The sequence below is a fragment of the Oryzias melastigma genome, linkage group LG18 (assembly GCF_002922805.2).
Source record: "Oryzias melastigma strain HK-1 linkage group LG18, ASM292280v2, whole genome shotgun sequence".
Taxonomy (NCBI): domain Eukaryota; kingdom Metazoa; phylum Chordata; class Actinopteri; order Beloniformes; family Adrianichthyidae; genus Oryzias; species Oryzias melastigma.
In genome coordinates, this window is record NC_050529.1 from 15,008,446 (window position 1) to 15,027,867 (window position 19,422).

General features: G+C 38.8%; 1 protein-coding gene and 1 long non-coding RNA gene across 4 annotated transcripts in view; one reads left to right on the top strand and one right to left on the bottom strand.

Moving 5' to 3' along the window:
* zmp:0000000660 (arf-GAP with Rho-GAP domain, ANK repeat and PH domain-containing protein 2) overlaps window positions 1-19,422 on the top strand; it is a 163,973-nt gene that overhangs the window by 129,912 nt on the left and 14,639 nt on the right. For both annotated transcript variants that reach the window (XM_024287902.2, XM_036216728.1), the window contains exons 19-26: window positions 3,345-3,408; window positions 3,888-4,051; window positions 4,487-4,699; window positions 5,711-5,816; window positions 7,685-7,832; window positions 10,336-10,413; window positions 14,393-14,467; window positions 14,935-15,052. In XM_024287902.2, coding sequence (XP_024143670.1) covers window positions 3,345-3,408; window positions 3,888-4,051; window positions 4,487-4,699; window positions 5,711-5,816; window positions 7,685-7,832; window positions 10,336-10,413; window positions 14,393-14,467; window positions 14,935-15,052 — 966 coding nt within the window. The remainder of the gene's footprint in view (window positions 1-3,344; window positions 3,409-3,887; window positions 4,052-4,486; window positions 4,700-5,710; window positions 5,817-7,684; window positions 7,833-10,335; window positions 10,414-14,392; window positions 14,468-14,934; window positions 15,053-19,422) is intronic.
* The window catches only part of LOC112155881, a 98,839-nt gene that overhangs the window by 7,017 nt on the left and 72,400 nt on the right, over window positions 1-19,422 (bottom strand). The gene's annotated exons all lie outside the window — the stretch shown is intronic.

Sequence of the window (19,422 nt, forward strand, 5' to 3'; positions counted from 1 at the left end):
CCTGAGATGAAGTGCTGTGTATTTGAACATAATCCAGAAAACTTAAATGGTAAAAACTACAGAATTCAGTCTGAACTAATTGCATTCTGGCTTAGCAGGCAAAGACCCACAGTAATACATGTGTGAAAGTAAAACAGTCGTCTTTTTACATTTGTGCCAACAATTTAATTAAACGTATGCATGTGCTGATTGTTGATCTGTGTGTTTTGGGATTAATAATTTTCATGATGTATTCATTGCTAAATTGTGTGAGTTTTTTCTTTTTTTTGTTGCAAAAAAGAGCCTGTTTTCAGCCGTATTTCTATTTTCTGCTGCAGGTAACTATCCAGGTAGTAATCAATCCCTTTATATCGGACGGTTCCTTCTGTGAAATCTCTGTGTATTCTTAGCCCCCCGTCAGTTTCTTGAGATTACTCGAGCACAGCCATTTCTTAAGTGTGATGAAAGCTCCTGATGTTGTTGCTAGGATATTTGAGCCGAGCCTGCTCTCTTTTTATGTAAAGTACTTTCTCTGTTGTGTGTGATTGTTGCCATGATCAGCAGCTGTTTGAAGCCCCTGAAGAGATTATGGCAGAGCTTTTAAGTCCTTAAGCACATTTCCTCTGTATCTTGCACTCTTACTTGATTTCAAAAGATCGATTGTGCGGATTAACAACGCTGGTAACCCTGTCTCTGTTCCTTTGTGGTGCTGTTTATTTCCAACAAAGTAATCTCAGTTATTTGCCGTTAGGCCTTTTCATAAAAAGCACCCAAATAACAAAGTTTAATCTACCATCAATAAGTCACTGGCAAAGAAAAGGCATCAAGTGTCTCTCAGATTATGGCAAGAAAATCCCAATAGATCAAGTGGAATGTCTTTGTCTTTTTTCTCCTTCTATTGACTTCTTGCTTTTTCTTTCTAGTGAAGATAAGTCAGTTACAGGAAAAAGACTCCAGAGGAAGACCTCTGGCTTTAGGAAATAAGTCCCATAATGTAATCTTTTAATATACATGATATCAGTTAATATTTTCCTTTCCCCTTGATCATATGTGTGGAACAGGATTCCTCAATGAGAACTCGCCAAAAGGCAGTCCAGACCTCGAGTCTGTGTAAAGTGTGGTTCACTCAAACAAACGTAATAGAAGAATCTGTACATACACCTTTAAAATGCTTTCTGGAGAAAGGAAATAACTGTATCCGCTTCTAAATCTATGAAAATTTAATTTTTTTGGCATATTTGGAGAATTTCTGCACAAAATATTAAAGATGTGGTGCCCTCAGTGTTTGAATTAGTGTAGAAAAGTACTATGCAAGTATATGCCACTTAGCATAAAATAGATTGACATAAAGTTTGTGTTGACGTGGGTTATTATTAGAAACCCAAGCAAATGTTTATTAAAAAGTTGGTGTGGTAACTCCTGGTTCCATAGTTCAGGTTGGTAACCCAATAGGATTGGATTCTAGTTTTTACAGGACATTTGTGTCAGTTTATCAATGCTGACTTTCTTCTGCTGATTTCTCCCAATATGGCGACATTCAGTCAATGCTTGTACTCCTTCTAAAAGTTATCAATGTAGAGAACCACAGCAGCACAACATAGATGGAACATGCAGTAGCACATTTTAAAGATACAAGACTGACCGATTTAAGATTCGAAGCTTGAGTGTAAGGTTGTATTCACTTCACACCCACCTCAGAAAAAGGCATTTGAGCGACCTCGTTCAATGAAAAGTCTATGTTCAGGCTTCCCCATTCAAAACTCTCACGTTCATGTTTCACAATACAAGTTTTTAAGTGGATAGCGTCTTTTCAAAACATGGAACTGCCAATCGATTTTCTAACACCTGGCTCTTCCATGTTTTGAAAAGGACGCTATGAGCTGTGAGTACATGTGCCAGTGACAGACCTGTGTGTCTATCCACACTGTGCTGAACGCACGTATAAAAACCCTCAAAGTGTATCAGATGAAAACAAGGACACCTAATGGCCAATTGAAGCTTTAGTAACCTGTTCCAATCTCATGTCAGCACTACAAAAAGGTTGTGTGGTCATTACAGCCCAACACATTCTCATTCACATTTTGACGCTTGGTCAAAGACCCTCTGCATCAACAATTGACATTTTGGATTTCCCTAACTCGTCATTTTTAAAGGTGCTGGCTGTTCCAATTAAATCGAGGTTTCCCAACGTCTGGGCTGCAAACAGATACTAGTGGGGTACTGGCATGTGGACCATGGACCGTATCCTAACCTTAACCTGGTACATGACGCAGATCGGTACCGGTACCTGAATTGCTGATTGGTACCGGACGCGGATTGGTCCCAAAACTCAGTTGTGGATCGGCACTGGGTGCAGATTGACACTGGTTTTTGATGTGGTACCAGTTACGCTGTACCAGACGCTGACCGGGCTAGAGTTAGGGTACTGGTACCGGCTGTTTCCTGAGGTCCCACAAAAAATGACCGGACACCTGATTTACTTGGAACTGCCAGCACGTGAAAAAAATGATGAGTTGGGGATATCCAAAACATCAAAATGTGATGCGGAGGGGTCCTAAACAATGTGACAACTTGGGAATGAGAATGTGTTGTCCAACCCCTAGATATACAATATATTTATAACAAAAGTAATCCATCTTGTTTATGTAATTTAAAGTAATTACACTCGTAAAAACTGTCAAAAAGTACAACAGACTACTTTATGAAAAGCAGTATTACTCATTTTTCCTGATTTTTCCCATCTGATAAGATTCCTTAAGTGGACAGTTTAAAACTCCCTCAAACCAAAAGATCAACTGGCGAGTTTTTCCTCTTCAGCATTTGGACAAATATGTACCGTCACTTTAGCTGGATGAAGATGAGTTCTTTGACTGATTGATTAAAAATGGCAAGAAAAAACGATTTTTTCCCCAAAGCTTGTTGATTAGTGATGGATGTGTGATGTGGAAAAACTTGTGTGAAGTCAGATTTCCTTTCATGTGTGTGTGTGTGTTTGCTTTCTGGTTCACAGTTGTCACGATCACCCACTTGTGACACATTTTTTTTAATCACGTCTTTAGAAAAACTGCTAATATGATCTTGGATCATATAGAAATGTGAAACAGATGCAGGAAAAACGTGTTGATTAGTCCTAGCTAATGAGTCTGTGGGAGTTGGTGTGTTAAGAAATAAACTAATTATCTGGCTAGAAGCTAAACTAACGATGGAAGGCATAAATGAATCAACTTTAAGCAACAGCGTTGCAGCTTCATTTTGAGGTGTCCCTTGCATTACTTTCTATCGCCACAGAACATTCTGCACTGAGCTTCCAAGCCTGCATTTTTAACAACTTTCTGCACTTTTTTTGTTTTGTTTTCCCCCCACAGCTGTCTCCACACACACTCAGGGCGAGGACAAGATCCAAGTCCTGCTGATGGTGGAGTCTGGAAGGTATCTTTGGGAAAAGAATTCGCTAATTGGTGACATGTTTTTGATACCGCACTGGTACGCATTAGGCAGAGCTGTTAGCTTTGACTTTGCCTTTTGTCTTGTTAGTCCAAACACACTTCACCTACTGTAACCATCTGTGGTAATTAAAGCCTTGCTAGACCGCTCGCCGGAGTCGGAGAGGAGGAGTTCGACGGTACGACTCCAGCCCTCGTACACGCTGAAGATTTTTTGGCTCCTTTTTAAAGTAATGCAACAAGACTCTGCTAATTGCTGTTTGTTTGTGCGTTTTTGATCAGACCTCCTGGGAAAGAAGCAGTTGTTTATAGATGTGCGTTCTGAAGAAGCGCTTTTGGATTCCTTTAATCTTCTGGGTTGTTTAATGACTCAGACGTGCTTTTCCCGATATATGAACTTTAGGTGTTTCTACATACACCAATATGCTGCTAATGGAGATGCTGATTCTTTTTCTTTTTTTATAGAACGGTTTACATTCATGGCTTCAACAACCTGGACTTTTCTCTGTGGCATTCTGCCATCATCTTGGCTGCAGGCACTGGCGGTAAAGCTCTCAGTGATCAACAGTTGACAAAAAATGGCATTCCAATTATAGTGGAGAGCTGCATTGCTTTCGTCACACAGTACGGTAAGTTAAATTATATCTGCTATAGAAGTAAAAGGTAAAAAAAAGTAATATATGCATCCATAGAACTCAGGTTGCTTCCTGAAAGCGCTGAGTCATGCTTCAGACTAACTTTCTGCATTACAGCACACTGCTGTGACATGAACCGGGATCACTTTTTAGCATATTTCCCAGAAATGCTGAAAGCGCTGTCCGACTTTTCACTGCTGTTAGATTGCCCCCAAGATATATAAATCTAAAGTCAGTGTTGCAGGGAATTTTGTCTTGAATAATGCATAATATATGGAAGACTGTCTCATTCTACCTGTAAATTAAATATGAATGTGCATACTTATTGGTTTGAGATCCCAAAGCTTTTTTTTTTAATGCTGATTTAGTAGAGAGCTACGGATTCTTCCAATCTCATGCATAATCTCCTCCCTTTGACCCTTGGCTCAGGTTTGTGCCAGGAGGGGGTCTACGAGAAGCTTGGAGACCCCACACGGGTGGGTCTCCTCCTTGAGGAATTCACCCGAGATGCTCGGAGTGTGAAGCTCAGGGAGAAGGAGCACAAGCTGGAGGATGTGACCGACACCTTGAAGAGCTTCTTAGACCATTTAGAGGATGCACTCCTGGTCAAAGAACTGTACCCATACTGGGTGTCTGCTTTGGGTATGTCTACCAAAAACAAGGTTGTGCACACATTAAGCTATCATGCTAAAAACTCTAAATTCTAATAATTAAAATGATTGACAGAACCGAGGGCCGACGAGCATGTGGGCATGGTGCTTTCAATGAGCTGTGGATATTTGCCAACCCAAACAGCCACTCGGCCCAACTCAATCAGCTGCTATGCTTTTGTCGTTTTTAAACAATATGCAGCAAAACAAAGCAGTTTTATCAGAAAAAATGTCGACACTATTAAATCAATAGTGATCAATTCTGGTGTTTGACATTTTCTCTGATTGTTTTGCTGCGAATGTCCAGAGCTCAGTGAACGCACCATGCAGAAACGGTCGGCAGCCGGGTTCTGCCATCCAACCTGTTTATTCAGGGGGTTTTAGGGAAATAAAGGGAGGGGGGCTGGTGCATGAGACGAAGCATAGATCCAATAATAAATCAAAAATAGACTAAAAATCGACTGGGATAGATAGTGGATCTCGTTATAACGAGAAAACGAGAGAAAAAAAAAAAAGTAGAGCAGACCGTTTTCAGCTTCCTGAAGTTAGAGAATAAGCCAGCATACTTTTTTTTTTTTTTATATCCAGTGTCAGATCGTGTGAAACTGCTAAAGATCTGACATCAATTATGAGTGGATCAATCTTAGTCCTAAAAAGTGATTTGTTTCAGTGTCTTTATGATTAAGCAGCAGTTCAAAACTGAAGTTTTCTCAATATACTACACATAAAGCTAAAAAAAAAATATTTATCTTAATTGTATGCTTAAAAAGTGACAAAGACATTTCATAGAAGGGGTTTTTAAGTGTAATTTCTATGCAACAGTGAATGCATAATACATTGGGTTGTATTGGTTTTACAGGAGCGCAAAACTCAAGACGGGTCAAGAGTTTTAAGGACAGTTAGAGGAAGTTTTCCGAATGGGAATATATCCCAAATTAATTTTAACTGGAAACATTTATATTTTCACTTTAACTTTAAATGTTTTTTTTTTCTTTTTTATCAGATGAGACGGATGAAAGTTTCAGAGTGAAGAAGTATTCCACTTTTATCGAGAGTTTGCCAAAGATCAACAGAACGACTCTTGATGCTCTGCTGCAGCATCTCTACAGGTAACCTGTCAGCTCTTGGTATTAAGTTAAGTCTGTACAGAATGAGCTATTTTAGTTCAAATATATGTTTACGGAAACTCTAAAGTCTCAAAGCAGAGCTTTACATGATCAGATTTTTAAATAGTTAAATACTTTAGCCACACATACTTGGCAGCATGAGGAGATGTGTGGAACTTGCAGAGTACTGCACATTCTCTGTATTTGGCTTTGGTTTGTTCATTTTCTCAACATTGCAGAACAAAGACCCAAAAGGTTTTCATCAGCTTTAATGTGATTTGCTACAACGTTTAATGGACAGTAAAGTAATATTTGCTGCAGTTCTCTCCACTTTCTTCATGCTCTTTGTGGACAATCTCCTAACTCTTTTTATCTGGTTTGGTTATAAAGTTGGTAAATTGGCTCTGCATGTGTTGATTAAAGGTGAAACAAGTGTTAAGGGTGTTGCTCTTCAGCACTATACTACAGGTTATTATTTCTTCCTTGCTAATTAGCCTATTGCCACTTTCCTTCTCCGTATCTCAACTTCTACCTGCTTTTCAGATCCTCGTTCTCTATCACATTACCGTGCCCTCTGTCCGCCTCAGCACCATAGAGGGAGCAGAGCTTTCTGTCCTCAACATCCATAACACTGATTCATTTCCTGTTTTGACATTCATTACGTATCTCAAATTTTAATTTTATTTTTCCCCCTTTTTTATGCAGTGTCTTTTTGAAAGGTGCTTTCAAAATAAAATGTATAAATTATTACTATTATTTATTTTGTTACTATTTATTTTTATTATGATAAACCCCTCTCTTTTTGAGGCTTTATAGTCAGCCTCTTAGTTTTCTTATAGTGTTAGATTTTTTTTCTTCTAATTCTGTTGTTCATTTGCATTAACAATAAACTTTTTCTTTGGCTTAAAATGTTTGAGTTATACAGAGTTTGTAAAATTTTCTAGATTTCTCAAGATTTTGTATTTAAATTTCTGTTATTTATCTAAAGCAGGGGTATTCAAGTCCAGGCCTCGAGGGCCGGTGTCCTACATGTTTTCCAACCAACCTTCCATTGAAGCTCCTTATTGGCTAAACATACCTGATCCTGAAAATTAGCAGCCAATAAGGAGCTTCAATGGAAGGTTGGTTGGAAAACATGTAGGACACCGGCCCTCGAGGCCTGGACTTGAATACCCCTGATCTAAAGAAAAAGTAGCATTTACAGACATGTTGCAGTCATATTCGTAGACTGTCCGAATTCAGTCACGACTCCTTGGTTAGTGCGCTTTGTTGGGCATTTGCCATTTTTTTCCAGTGCCCTGGATATTTCCCAGAATTCTCTGCAAGAAATAAAACCCTGTGTTCATCAATGCCCACTGGATTGATAAACATAGACATCAATGCATTGGGTTTAAAGGATTTTTTTTATTTATAAAATGGCAAAAGGAAGTTGTGCAACAGAGATGATGTCATTTTTATCAAAGAAACATAAGACATTTATAAATAGTATTTGTAAAATTTTCATATTTGTTTTTTTTTTTTACTTTGTTAAATAGGTGATGTCATACTTGGCATAAAAAAGTAGTTGCGTCCGAACATAAAAAGCAAGGGCACCGGATATTCTCACGCTATATAAAAACTGTTTCTTTACTCTGAATGTTCACAAGAACAGACAGAAGTTCTATTTCTTGATACATCTTTAATTAGATTAAGACAGAAAATCTCTGCTGGTGAGTCATTTTCAAGAGTGTTTGTCCCACTGCAGAGTTTGGCTTGAGGCCTCAACAACTTTTTCAACTCTGTCTGTGCCCCTGTGAGAAATGCAGAGAGCCGCTGACTGAAGACGTGATGCGTGTCCAGCTTTCTAAACAAGTTGATCTCTTGTCTATCAGGATTCATCAGTGCTCACACCTCAACCACATGCCCAGTCAAAAGCTGGCCTCCGTCTTCTCCTGCTGCTTCTTCCAGACTCAGGGACAAACCCCACAAGAAATCAGCGTAGTTCAAGACCTCATCAGGAACTACGTTACACTCTTCAGGGTGAGCCAGGTCCTTGGGTTATTTCATTTTATACTTGTCAACATATCTTGTGTAGGATTAGTGTATTTTATAACTTTTCTTTTAAATTAAAAAACACTCAAAAATACAATTTTGAGCTTAATTGTCTGTGTATATGTCCTATTTCATCAGAAAATGCTACATTAAAGCACAAAAAATATATAATTTTCATGGACGTTGGTGTTTAACTCGTACATTTTTACTTTCTTATGTGGTTTAGAAGCGATATGCTAAGAGCAAACACATATTATAATGTTAAGGTTTAGGAATACTAGACCCCCACCAATGTACCCCCGCCCCACAAGGAAAAAGAATAGAGGGGTGTGCCTACTAACAGTACAAATTGTAGTGGTGAATACTCTCTTCTGTGGAAGAAGGTGCATACATTTTTAAGCATTGATTCAAAAGTTGAAAGTTGTCGACAAAAAATTGTAGTTTGATAATGTTTATTCAGAGGTTCTACAATTTACAACATGTTTTCTTTTGTGTAGAAAATTGCCACAGTGTTTTTGTATCCCACCGTGGGTGGAGCGTCTCTTAAACAGTTGTATGTTTGGGCGGGAGGCAGGAGTCTTCAGAGGTTGAACCTAATAATACAGCTGAGTTCTTATTACAGTATCAAAGACCTACAATTGTAGTAAATATTATGCTATTATAGATAAATACTACAGCAATAAAAGTAATTGAGAAGTATCCATGAGAGAATGTGTGATTTTCTGCTGCAGCTTTGAAAAGCCTTTTGAAATCCAGACTTGTTTGTTGGAGTGCCTCATGCAGGTCCTCTCTATTTCATGTAATGGTGAGATCGACTTTTTATTTCTTTAGAAATGTTTGGAACAATCAGACAAATGAAAAGTGATTTTAAAATAAAAATGTAATTCAAGTTCAAACTTTTTGGGACCATCAACTCTGACTGATTTTGACCAATTGCTTCTTACTGACATTTTCTAAGCCACATTATGGCAGCGTCTGTATTGCAAAAAATGGCGACTGAATTGACTTTATTTTATTGTGGCCAGATTTAGGTCACACTCACTCGATCCAGTTTTCAAATAAGCTTAATTTCCACTAAGCGCCCCAGTACAGAAACAGTATGGTTTGGTATTTTGAGCGTTTTCATTATAAAATGGACCCATTAAACAATTCCGACCCATCCCTCTTGAAGGCTCCCATCCGTTGTAGGTCCATAGAAAAATTGAATGATTTGGTGTGAAAATCAGATTTCACATCAAAAATAATCCTAACATTTTGTGTTATTCTTTAAGCTCTCACAAACTTTTCTTTAATAGTTTTTTTTTTTTTTTTTTTAAGCAATCAGGCTGTTCTGTAGACTTTTTGAACCGTACACAGATTTATTTATCTTTTTTTGCACAGTATGACTTGCATTGAATGAGTTTACCTCCCTATCAACTCATTGCTGAGCACATCATCAGGGCTCGGGGCCTCGGGGAGGGCCAGGGATCAAACCACCAGCCCTCTAATTAGTGGACAACCCGTTCTCCCCCCTGAGACAGGCAGTAAAGGGTGACTAACAAATAAATAAATAAAAAAAAAAATCAATGACACGATTGCAAGTGGCCACCAGTGCACCTTCTTGATAATGTGTATTGATATAAAAACAAATGGATTCTGTACTCGTCTGTAGTGCCCTGTAACACACTACTTAATAGCACATTAAACAGACTCAGTTCTCATCTGGGTTATTGGTTCCAGGCAGCCTATATCAGAAGACTATGTTTTAGCTTCTGCAGTATGTAAGGCCATTTTCTCAAAGTCACTGACAGAGATAAATAGGCTTTCCTGATACAAGTGTTATGTGCAACTTTATTTACAGTCTCCTACTTCAGCCATTTGGGGAGGGGAGCGCAGTGACTTTACTGATGTGAGGTTGAGCGGTAGCGATGAGGGGTCGGTGTAACCCTCGGAGAGCTTCCCGGCTGGTAGAATATGCAGCACAGAGCAAACGCCGATTCTCCACGGATCGCCTGGATCCCTCTCGTTCAGATGTTAAAGGAGGCGCATTTGCTCCAAATCGGTTCGGGACGCCGCCGTTCGCATGACAAATAGTCATTAAGCTCTCTCCAATCACGAACCCCAACCGCAATGAATGTGCTCCGCGTTACAGAAAAAACGAGTGAGACGTCTCGCTAATTAAAGCTCCAGTTCTGTGCTGGATGTCTTTGACGGGCCCCATTATCAGGCTTAAACACACACGACGAGTTTGTGAGTCCCCCCGCAATCTTCTGTGCCATTCGTAGAGCTCTGACAAAGCAAACTGTTCTCTGAAAATGATAATGTTTTCAAATAAAACTTTCAGAAATTAGTTTTGCTTTAATGGCCTACTTTTTATAAAGTTTATTCTACTTTTCCATTGAATGTTTTGAAATGTCAGAAATATGATAATCCAGCTCCGTATTTGTCGTCCGGTTTGATGTTTTTTGAATGATATGAACTTTTTTTTAGACTGATGTTTGTTTTCCAACAGGTCAACCAAGACCAAGTGCAACAGATGGAGAGAGAAAATAGCTTCATCACACGCTGGAACGACAAGAAAGACACTTCAGTAAGTCTGTCCAAAGAATTGGAACAGAAGTAATTGTGCAAGCATTTAATTGTCAATGACAAACTGATGCAAAAGTTAAAGCTGAACTTTTTTTTTTTCCAAAAATATTAAAATTAAACACAAAGACAAGAAGAAGTTGGTTGTAAAAAACAAGTTCCACACTTTTTAAAATAAAATCTGATGGATGTTTGCTTTTGCAAACAGCTGTGGAAGAAAAGAATGGGTCGCTCTGTGAATTCCCGCACAATTCTGGGATGTGCAGCAATTCCAGTCATGAAATTCCCATTATACTACAGAACAAAGTGGAAATGGCCCAAAATAAAGTGGTAGTGGAAGTCCAACCAAGTGGAAATATACACAATTGCAAGAAAAAAGTATGTGAACCCTTTGGGATTACTTGGATTTTTTGCATGAAGTCACATCACATAATAAACACAGTTTGCTTATACTAATTCAACATAAAAAATGTAAGTTTTTGTGTTTTTTATTAAGCAAAATATGTAAACATTCAAGGTGCAGGGTGGAAAAAAATATGTGAACCCTTGGTTGACCCTCCTTTGGCAGCAGCAATAACTTTAACTAAGTTGAAGTTGTATTAGTTAAGGCAGTTTATTGGTGATGTGACTAAGATTAAGATCAAAACAAATTATATGACAAATTCATGCAGAAATCTAAGTAATCCCAAAGGGTTCACATATTTTTTTCTTGCAACTGTAGTTCTCAGAGGTCACTGTAGTTTTTTTTTACTTCAAGCTTCAACCCTCAGATTGCCTCAAGGTTTTCTTAGAATGGGCTTTTAGGATTGACTAAACTATACATCACAAAGTGCAACGCAAAACTTTGGATGCAGTGATGTGATGAACATCACAATTTGCACAGGAAAGTAAGAAATGTGATCTCTGGAGTGAGGAACCACACTTCTTCAAATGTGAATCTGATGGATGAGTCTGGATTTGGCGGTTGGTGGTGTTAGGTTGATGGTTTGGGAATAGGTTAGTACCATACCAGGATGTGTTGGGCAATTTCAGCCTCTGAAAACTTTATGGCAACAGTTCATTCACGTTCCAACATGACTGCAAAGCAGATCTCAGAGAAAATCCATGGAGACATGGAGGAGCAGGTTGGATGTAGAAAAACTTGACTGGCATGTACAGAGTCCTGAACTCAACCTGACTGAAGACCTTTTGAAGGAATCAGAGTTTATACCCATATTGTTGGGTGAAGGCGGGATACAATCTGAGTAGTTTAGCAGTCCATCTCAGGGCCACACACTCACTCATAAGGACAATTTAGAGATACCAATTAGGGAGAAAACCCACACCTGGACGAGGAGAACATGCAAACTCCACAGAGTAAGAAAATTAATAAGAGAAAAAGATAAGATTATCTGTCAAATGCACAAGCAAGACTATTTTACCAAGCCTCAACAAAAAAGCATTACTCAACTCAACATTTTAGCTGAGAACAAAAGTTTGAAGGTGTCAGTCCTGTTTATGACCTCACTGGTTGTTTTGGGACTTTTTAAGAACAGCCCTTTACAAATGTAGATGGCATTATCAAGGTTTTAATAGCTAAAATTAACTAAACAGCTTAACAGGATGAAAATTCTTATTTGAAAGAGAACTAGAAACAAACAGTGATTTTTCACCTTTTTTTTTTGCCTTAAATTTGGTACAGCTGTTGTCATGACAATCAAAGGTGCCCTCATCTTCTTTTTTAATAAAAACTACTGCCATGAAGCAAATGTAATGTTTGGTTGTTTTCACCCCACTTTTCAAAAAAAGAAAAAAAATGGGGGGGAAGGAAAAAAGTACAGTCCAAAGAGAGATGGCACTGAGTGTGAGAGTGAAATTTCCCGCAATTATAGCTTTTTGCTCCATTGGTGAAGATGACTGTCATTTCTGTGTGTTTTAAGGCCACAAGTGTTATGTGGGGGCCGCATCCCTCTTATTATGACACTTCAAGCTGATAATGGACCTCAGTTCACCTGCCCTTGGAAGAGACAAATGAAATGTAGCTATGATTTCTAGGTGGCTGAAGGGAAAAAAAAGTAGTATTTGACAGAATTTTTTCTCCTAAGACAAAAACTAAATACTAATTTTAGCCTTTTACCTACTTTCCACTTATTACAATTATTTATTTTCAGGTAGAAGGGAAAATTTCTTGATTTCACAAGTGTATTGCATTAGAAAAAATGTAATTTGTTTTACCCGGAGTAAAAAATGAAAAATAAACACATTGGTTTTAGGTGGTGGTGCAAGAATATTATTGTTTTACTTTAGATAGAAAGTCAAGCTTGGACTTTTTTTCAATTTCCACCCTCTTTAATACAGACTACAAATAAGCAGAATGGTTATTATTACCCCACACAAGTTAATAAACAGAGAAATGGATGAAAGTTAACAAATGTAATCTTTTAAATTTCTCTCTAAATAAGTCATTTGTCTCAGTGAGTCCATTATCGTGCAGGGCCTGAGTATTACTCTTCTGTGATTTGGGTAAGCATGTTTTTAGAGTCCCACAACATGCTAAAGGAAACAGTCTAGAGAACCTTCTCGTTATTTAAGTCTCCACTTACATTTTAAAGACCTTAAATATATGGTTGAGAAATAACAAGAGTGCAAAAAGAACAGACTAAAGGGAGTTATTTTATTTTTTTACAGAACAAACCTCACCAAAAATGGATTACATTATAGATTTAATCTTCCATTTCACACAATAATTGTGGTTCTCATGTTACTTTTTACAGTTTTTTGCTTTAATACTGTATAAAGCATAAATGTTAAACCAGAACACCAAACATGTATTTACTTTACTGATCATTTTAGGCTATGTACACTCCTGGTACATGCATTACGGACATGCGTTTAGCCCATTTTGTTCATACTAAACAAGCTGGGATGGCTTCTTTTTCTTTTGCTACAGTTTATTAGTGCATCTCCACCATCTATTTGGAAGAGACTTTGTGTGAAATGTTGACGCCGTGCAAATTTTGTAATTTGGGCACGAATCAATGCGATGGTTATGGATGACCATCATGTCAAAAGAGCGGACTTAGCTGATAAACTAATGTAAATGTCATCAGACTCATCGGCGTGTCTGGGTTCACTTGATAAACCAAATCTAGAGCTATGTCCAAATATCACCCTGATCCCTAACTACTTAAAAAACTATATAGTGTGGGAATATTAGTGCCCTGGATTTAAAAGCAATTCGGACACCTGACTCTCACTACTTATTTTTTTCTAAACAGCAGATATGATGTCACCGTAAGAATCTATACGAGCATTTTACAATGTCTTATTATGAATCTACTGTGATCTTATGATGAAAATGGGGATTATTTGTTAGAAAATTACATTTAAACACATTTTTTTGTGCAAAAATGATTCAAATGCAATGCATTGTGGTCTATATTCGCTAATGTAGTGAGCATTGATGCACACTGGTTTTTCGCAAAGACTTTGGGGAAACGTCCAGAACACTTGATTTTGGAATTGTAGTTTCGGACAGCACTATAAAATGGCGAAAGTACTATATAGTGAGTACTGAAGGAATCAGACACACCCCATATGTCACTTCCAAATCCAAGTCCCTGATTGGTCAAAGTTCAGCCTGGTTTCATTGGCAATGTGAGTTCAATGGCTAAAGATTGGAACATTGTAGTTTTCTGATGTGTTGAAAATGCATTTAAAGTTCTAGCAAACTTCTAATTCAGTCCTGCAAGAAGTTCTACTTCCAGCTTAAGCTGCTATTCTAGATCTTGTTTTATACTTTTTTCAAAATTTAAACTGGTTTTTATCCCAATTACACACACTGGTTGTGTCTCTATTCCCACTACTCCCACGTGAGTGAATATTTTTTTTCTGTTTTCATTAAAAAATAATTTTAGCGACACTAGGTTTGATGAGAATGATTAACCTGAATCACTTTATTTTAATTCAATAGTCACTTTTTTGTTTCATTTGTCCATTTACAGTTTTGTCCAGCGGGGGATTTAATATTTGAGGTGTACCTGGAAAAGAAGGAGCCAGAGCAATGCTTACTGATCAAGGTGAGGATGGAGTACGCTTTCTGCACGTTCTGGTGGCTGGGTGAAAAAAAGACGGTTTGGGAAGGAAGGAGGGCGGGGGGAGAAGGAGCGGCTGATAGAATAGGGCTGAGACATCTGAGGTTTAACCTGATGGGATTGCAGAGACTGGAATGAAACAAAAGCATCCTAATCAAAAAATCTGTTTAAATTGAGCGGGTAATTGTGTTTTTCAAGGGTTGCAGGCTGCTGGAGGTCACAAACTCTTTTCATAGGACGGCAGCAATACAAGAGGGATTAGGGTGAAAGAGGAGCGCTCAGCAGCAGTCTGACCTTAATCTTCACTTTCTCTTTGTCTTGGAAGGCAGCACATTTTGATTTGGCTCAGTCCTGTGCATGATAAAACTTAAAAGAAGCACCAATCAGTTTTGTAGACCGGATATGCTGACTCGGGGTCGTGCTTTCCTTTATATTTTGCTTGTTGTGTCTAGGTCTCTCCCAGTATGCGGCCCTTGGAGCTGGCAGAAACGGCGTTGAGTATGAGGGGGGCCACTTTTGAAGCTGACGGGTGTTGGACAGCTTTTGAAGTAATAGAAAATGGAGAGCTAGGTATGTTTTTATATCTCTGCGTCTTCCAGGTTTATTCTGAATGTTCATTCCTGTCCTTAGCCCTGCCCTTTTGTTGACCTCTTCCTTTATTCCTTAGAAAAGCTACAGATAAATGTCTAAAAAAGGATCTTTTAAGCTTCTTCCACTTTCACCAATAAAGATATATTCCTAATAACACAGTAGATTAGAAAAAAATAGAAAAAAAAATGTAGTAAAGAGCCAAATAAAGCTAGTTTAAAAGGAAAACTGAACCCAGGTTAATTTCACAATTAACCACTTGTAGCTGGTTACACAATTAGTGAGTCCCTGTTCATTCTGATACCATCCATCCATTTTCTTGACCGCTTCTTCCCTTTCGGGGTCGCGGGGGTGCCGGAGCCTAACCCGGCTACTGAAGGGCGAAGGCGGGGTACACCCTGGACAGGTCGCCAGTCTGTCTCAGGGCCTCAATCACACACACATCCACTCTCACATTCATACCTAGGGGCAATTTAGAGTCACCAATTAACCTATGAAGCATGTTTTTGGACGGTGGGAGGAAGCCAGAGTCCCCGGTGAAAACCCACGCATGCACGGGGAGAACATGCAAACTCCACACAGAAAGGTCCCAGCCGGGATTCGAACCGGGGCCTTCTCGCTGTGAGGCGAGAGCACTAACCACTGCGCCACCGTGCAGCCCTCATTCTGATACAAATTGATTAAACTTTACATAAACATCTTGTAGTTTTTTTTAATCTTTTGTCACATTTTTTTTTCTTTAAATACAAAGTCTAGACTAAACTCCGATGGATGTTTTTTAATATTTTCAACAAAAAAATATTCAGATGAGATTTGCGTTTCAAGTTGTAATTGTAAACATGTTTCTTGTAAGTTTCAAAGATTGTTCTGAATGAACACAACAAAATAGGTAGAACCCAGATTGGAAGAAAATCCAACTCCTTTCTGAAGATTGAGACTTAGAACCCAAGGCCCTGTGTGGAGTCAAACCCAACTATATCTAGCTAGTACATCTCAACCTTCTGCACTAACAAAAGCCTTGTTTCCACTGAGCCATTCTGTACAGATTTTTGAGTTTTTCCATTGTAAAATGGACCCATTAAACCAGGGGTGTCAAACATACGGCCCACTGGGCCATATCCCGCCTGCCAGATGGTTTAATCCGACTCAGTCATGAAGAAAAAACATTTAAGAATGTTGTTAAAAAAGTATGTTTCTAGCTAAATCCTGTAGTGAGTTATGGTTCTTTAAAGAAATGACCGTAATGCGCCATTCCGCCACTAGGGGAAGCAAAGGAAAAGGAAGACCGACATTACAAGAGATCAAGATATAAATATAATAAACAATGTAATAATAAGTGATTAGGCTACTAGGTTGATTGAGAGATTAAGCAAGGTTTATCTGAGTGAAAATGCTCGTCAAAATTAAGTGGACTATACTGTACCACTCCTTACCGTACCAGACCAAACTGCTAGTGGAAACAAGGCTCAGGTCTCCTTCCCTACTTGAAAAAGGAAACTCAAAGTCTCAAAGGCAAAGATCTATGACCGGGGGTTGGGCCGTAGAGCTCCCCCGCGTTCAACTGCCCCCCACCCCCCAAACAATGACATCACCCCCCCACAAGCTGTCCTGCAGGTGGCAGGCCCACAGTGCAGTGATCCCACATTTCTTTGGACTGGACCCAACCGTGGTCACCTGGCTGCCATGTGCTTGACTTCAAGCCCCAACCTAACGTTTGGCTCTAGGTTGGGGGTCCCAAGACACAAATCCAATCCTAGTCCTCGATCTTATAATCTCATTTAGGAATTTTGAACCACTGTTTGTCTCTGCCTTGCCCTGGAATACCCTACCACGGGCATTAGCCCCGGACAGCTCACCTTCTAGGACACTAGAGCTTTCAAACCCCTCCTCCAAAATAAGATAGTGGTTTATGGGAGGTTAGCAGGATAAAGCGGGCTTTTTATTTTTCTCAAAAGTTTTAGTTGTTTGCAGGATTCATAAATATCAGATTTAGACCGAATTTGAGATTTGAGAAAAATGTTTTTTTTTTTTTTTTTTTACAAGCCTGACTGCTTGTTGGTGCTAAAAGGTAATTACTGACTACTGTTAATTATTGTTGTTTCCTGCTGTTTCTCTGCTGGAGCCGCTGCATGTACAGCTCCCCTGTAAAAGTGAACCAAGAAACCCCACTCTGTTGTCATGCAGTTTAATCAACACTGAAATTTGTTGGAAAGGGCAACATGTTTTTTTTCTGTTTCTCAGGTAGCTCAGGCATATACAACACCCTTAACTAATTACTGCTTCCTAGGATCTGTTTGAAATTAAAAACATAGTTTGTAAGGTGGAAACGTTTGTGTCCTTACTTTTTTTTTAAGTTGTTGGAAATTTACTTTGTTTTGCAACAACTTGGTCAATATTAGCAAAAAAATAAATAAAAAGAAATATGTTTTTCTCCTTTTAAAGTTTGTCTTTTAAAAGTTATCAAGGATCTTCTAAAGACACCATGTGAAAATTGTAAGAAAATTTCTCAATTAGTTAACACTTGAAGAAACTTACCCCAAATAAACAATGATCTTTAACACAAAGACCACTGAACAGCTCAACCAACAATAACTGACTGAAAAAAATCGCATAATTTTCTTTGCTTTTTAGCTGCTTCTTTTAGAGGTCACCACTGCAATCATCTGCATGTCTCATCTTTGGTCTTCCTCAAGGCCCTTTTCCTTGTAGCTCCAACCTCAACACTCTTTTGACCAACATAATCACTGGTTCTCCTCTCAACGTGTCTAAACCATCTCAATCTGCTTTCTTTTGTTTGGATAAACAAAAGGAACATCTAACAGGATCGGTTCCTTTGGTGGATTCATTCTTGATTCTCTCTATCCTCATTCCTACCAAAAAGAACCTCAACATCTTCATCTCTGCTTCCTTCTGCTCCACCTTCCGTCTCTTTCTCAGAGTCTCTACACCAGAGGGGTCCAAAGTCAGTCCTCGAGGGCCTGTGCCCCACGTTTTCCAACCGACCTGCCATTGAAGGTCCTTATTGGCAACACACCTGATCCAGGTAATCAGCAGCAAATAAGGCAGGATTTCTGGAAAACAGGCAGGAAGCCGACCCTTGAGGACAGACTTTGGACACCCCTGATCTAAACCAACAACACGACTCTTGTCACCACAGTTTTCCTTTCATTCTTGCAGACACTCTTTTGTCTCAGATCATGCCTGAAACTTCCTTCCACATGTCTTTCACCTTTTTCCTCACATTCGTTATTGCTCTGGACTGACTACTCTACCCTAAGTCCTTAAAGTCTTCCGCTTTCTTCACCGCTGCTCCCTGTAACATCACTTAAGTTCCTCTCATTAACACACAGGTACTCTGTCTTACCATGGTTGACTTCTATCTTTCTAGATGTTCATCTGCTTGTTCCCTGCTCTCACTACAGATCACTGTCATCTACATACATGATGATGAATAGAGATTCTTGTCTAACATCATCTGTCAGTCTGTCCATCACTACAACAAACAAGAAGGAGCTCAAAGCTGATCCTTGGTGCTGTTCCACCTCCACCTTCAACTCTTCTGTCACACCTACAGCATATCTCACCACTGTTTTACAGCTCTCAGACATGTCCTTCACAACTCTAAGATTCTTCTTTATCATTCCAGACTTTGTCATCACCCTGACACTCTGTTCACCTCCAAGATCACTTATACTTATGTCCTTCTTTCCATCCACACAGTGATAAACCGCTTGAACCTGCTTCTGAAAGTCTTCCATCTGGTCTCTTGAACCCACAAATTACCCATTGTAGCAGCCAAATCTCTAGTTCTCCCTGTAACAGCATCAACGCACAAAGTTCCTTCTCTAAATATTGAATTCATTCCTTCCCTTTCTCTTTCTGCAAATGAACATGCCTTTGTCCTCTCATTTTTTGCCCAACAGTGGTCCATATTTCCCCCCACAGTCATGACAAATCAAGTTTAAAAGTTCTGTTTGTGATTTTCATGATTGATTTGGGTTTGATTTTAAACACAATGAAGATGATTCCCAATTTAATAAATTAAAACTTTTCCCTCATTGTCTTACTATTTAGGAGTTAGACAAAAACAAAAAAAGTAAAGAGAGTATACGCTACAAAAATAAATGCTATAAACGAGAAAAATAAATGTCAAGTCCCAAAAAAGACCAAAACTTCACCACGACCTCACCAAACAACCATACGATGGGGCCATAAGAAGAGTGGCTTTTCACTTGGGTTTCTCTGCTTTCTTCTCCTTAACTTCTTAAGATCCAAGCTAATACTTTATCCAACCCTCTAGACATGTAGCCACAGGGCCCCTTTATAGCAGAATTAACTTCTGTGGTTATATG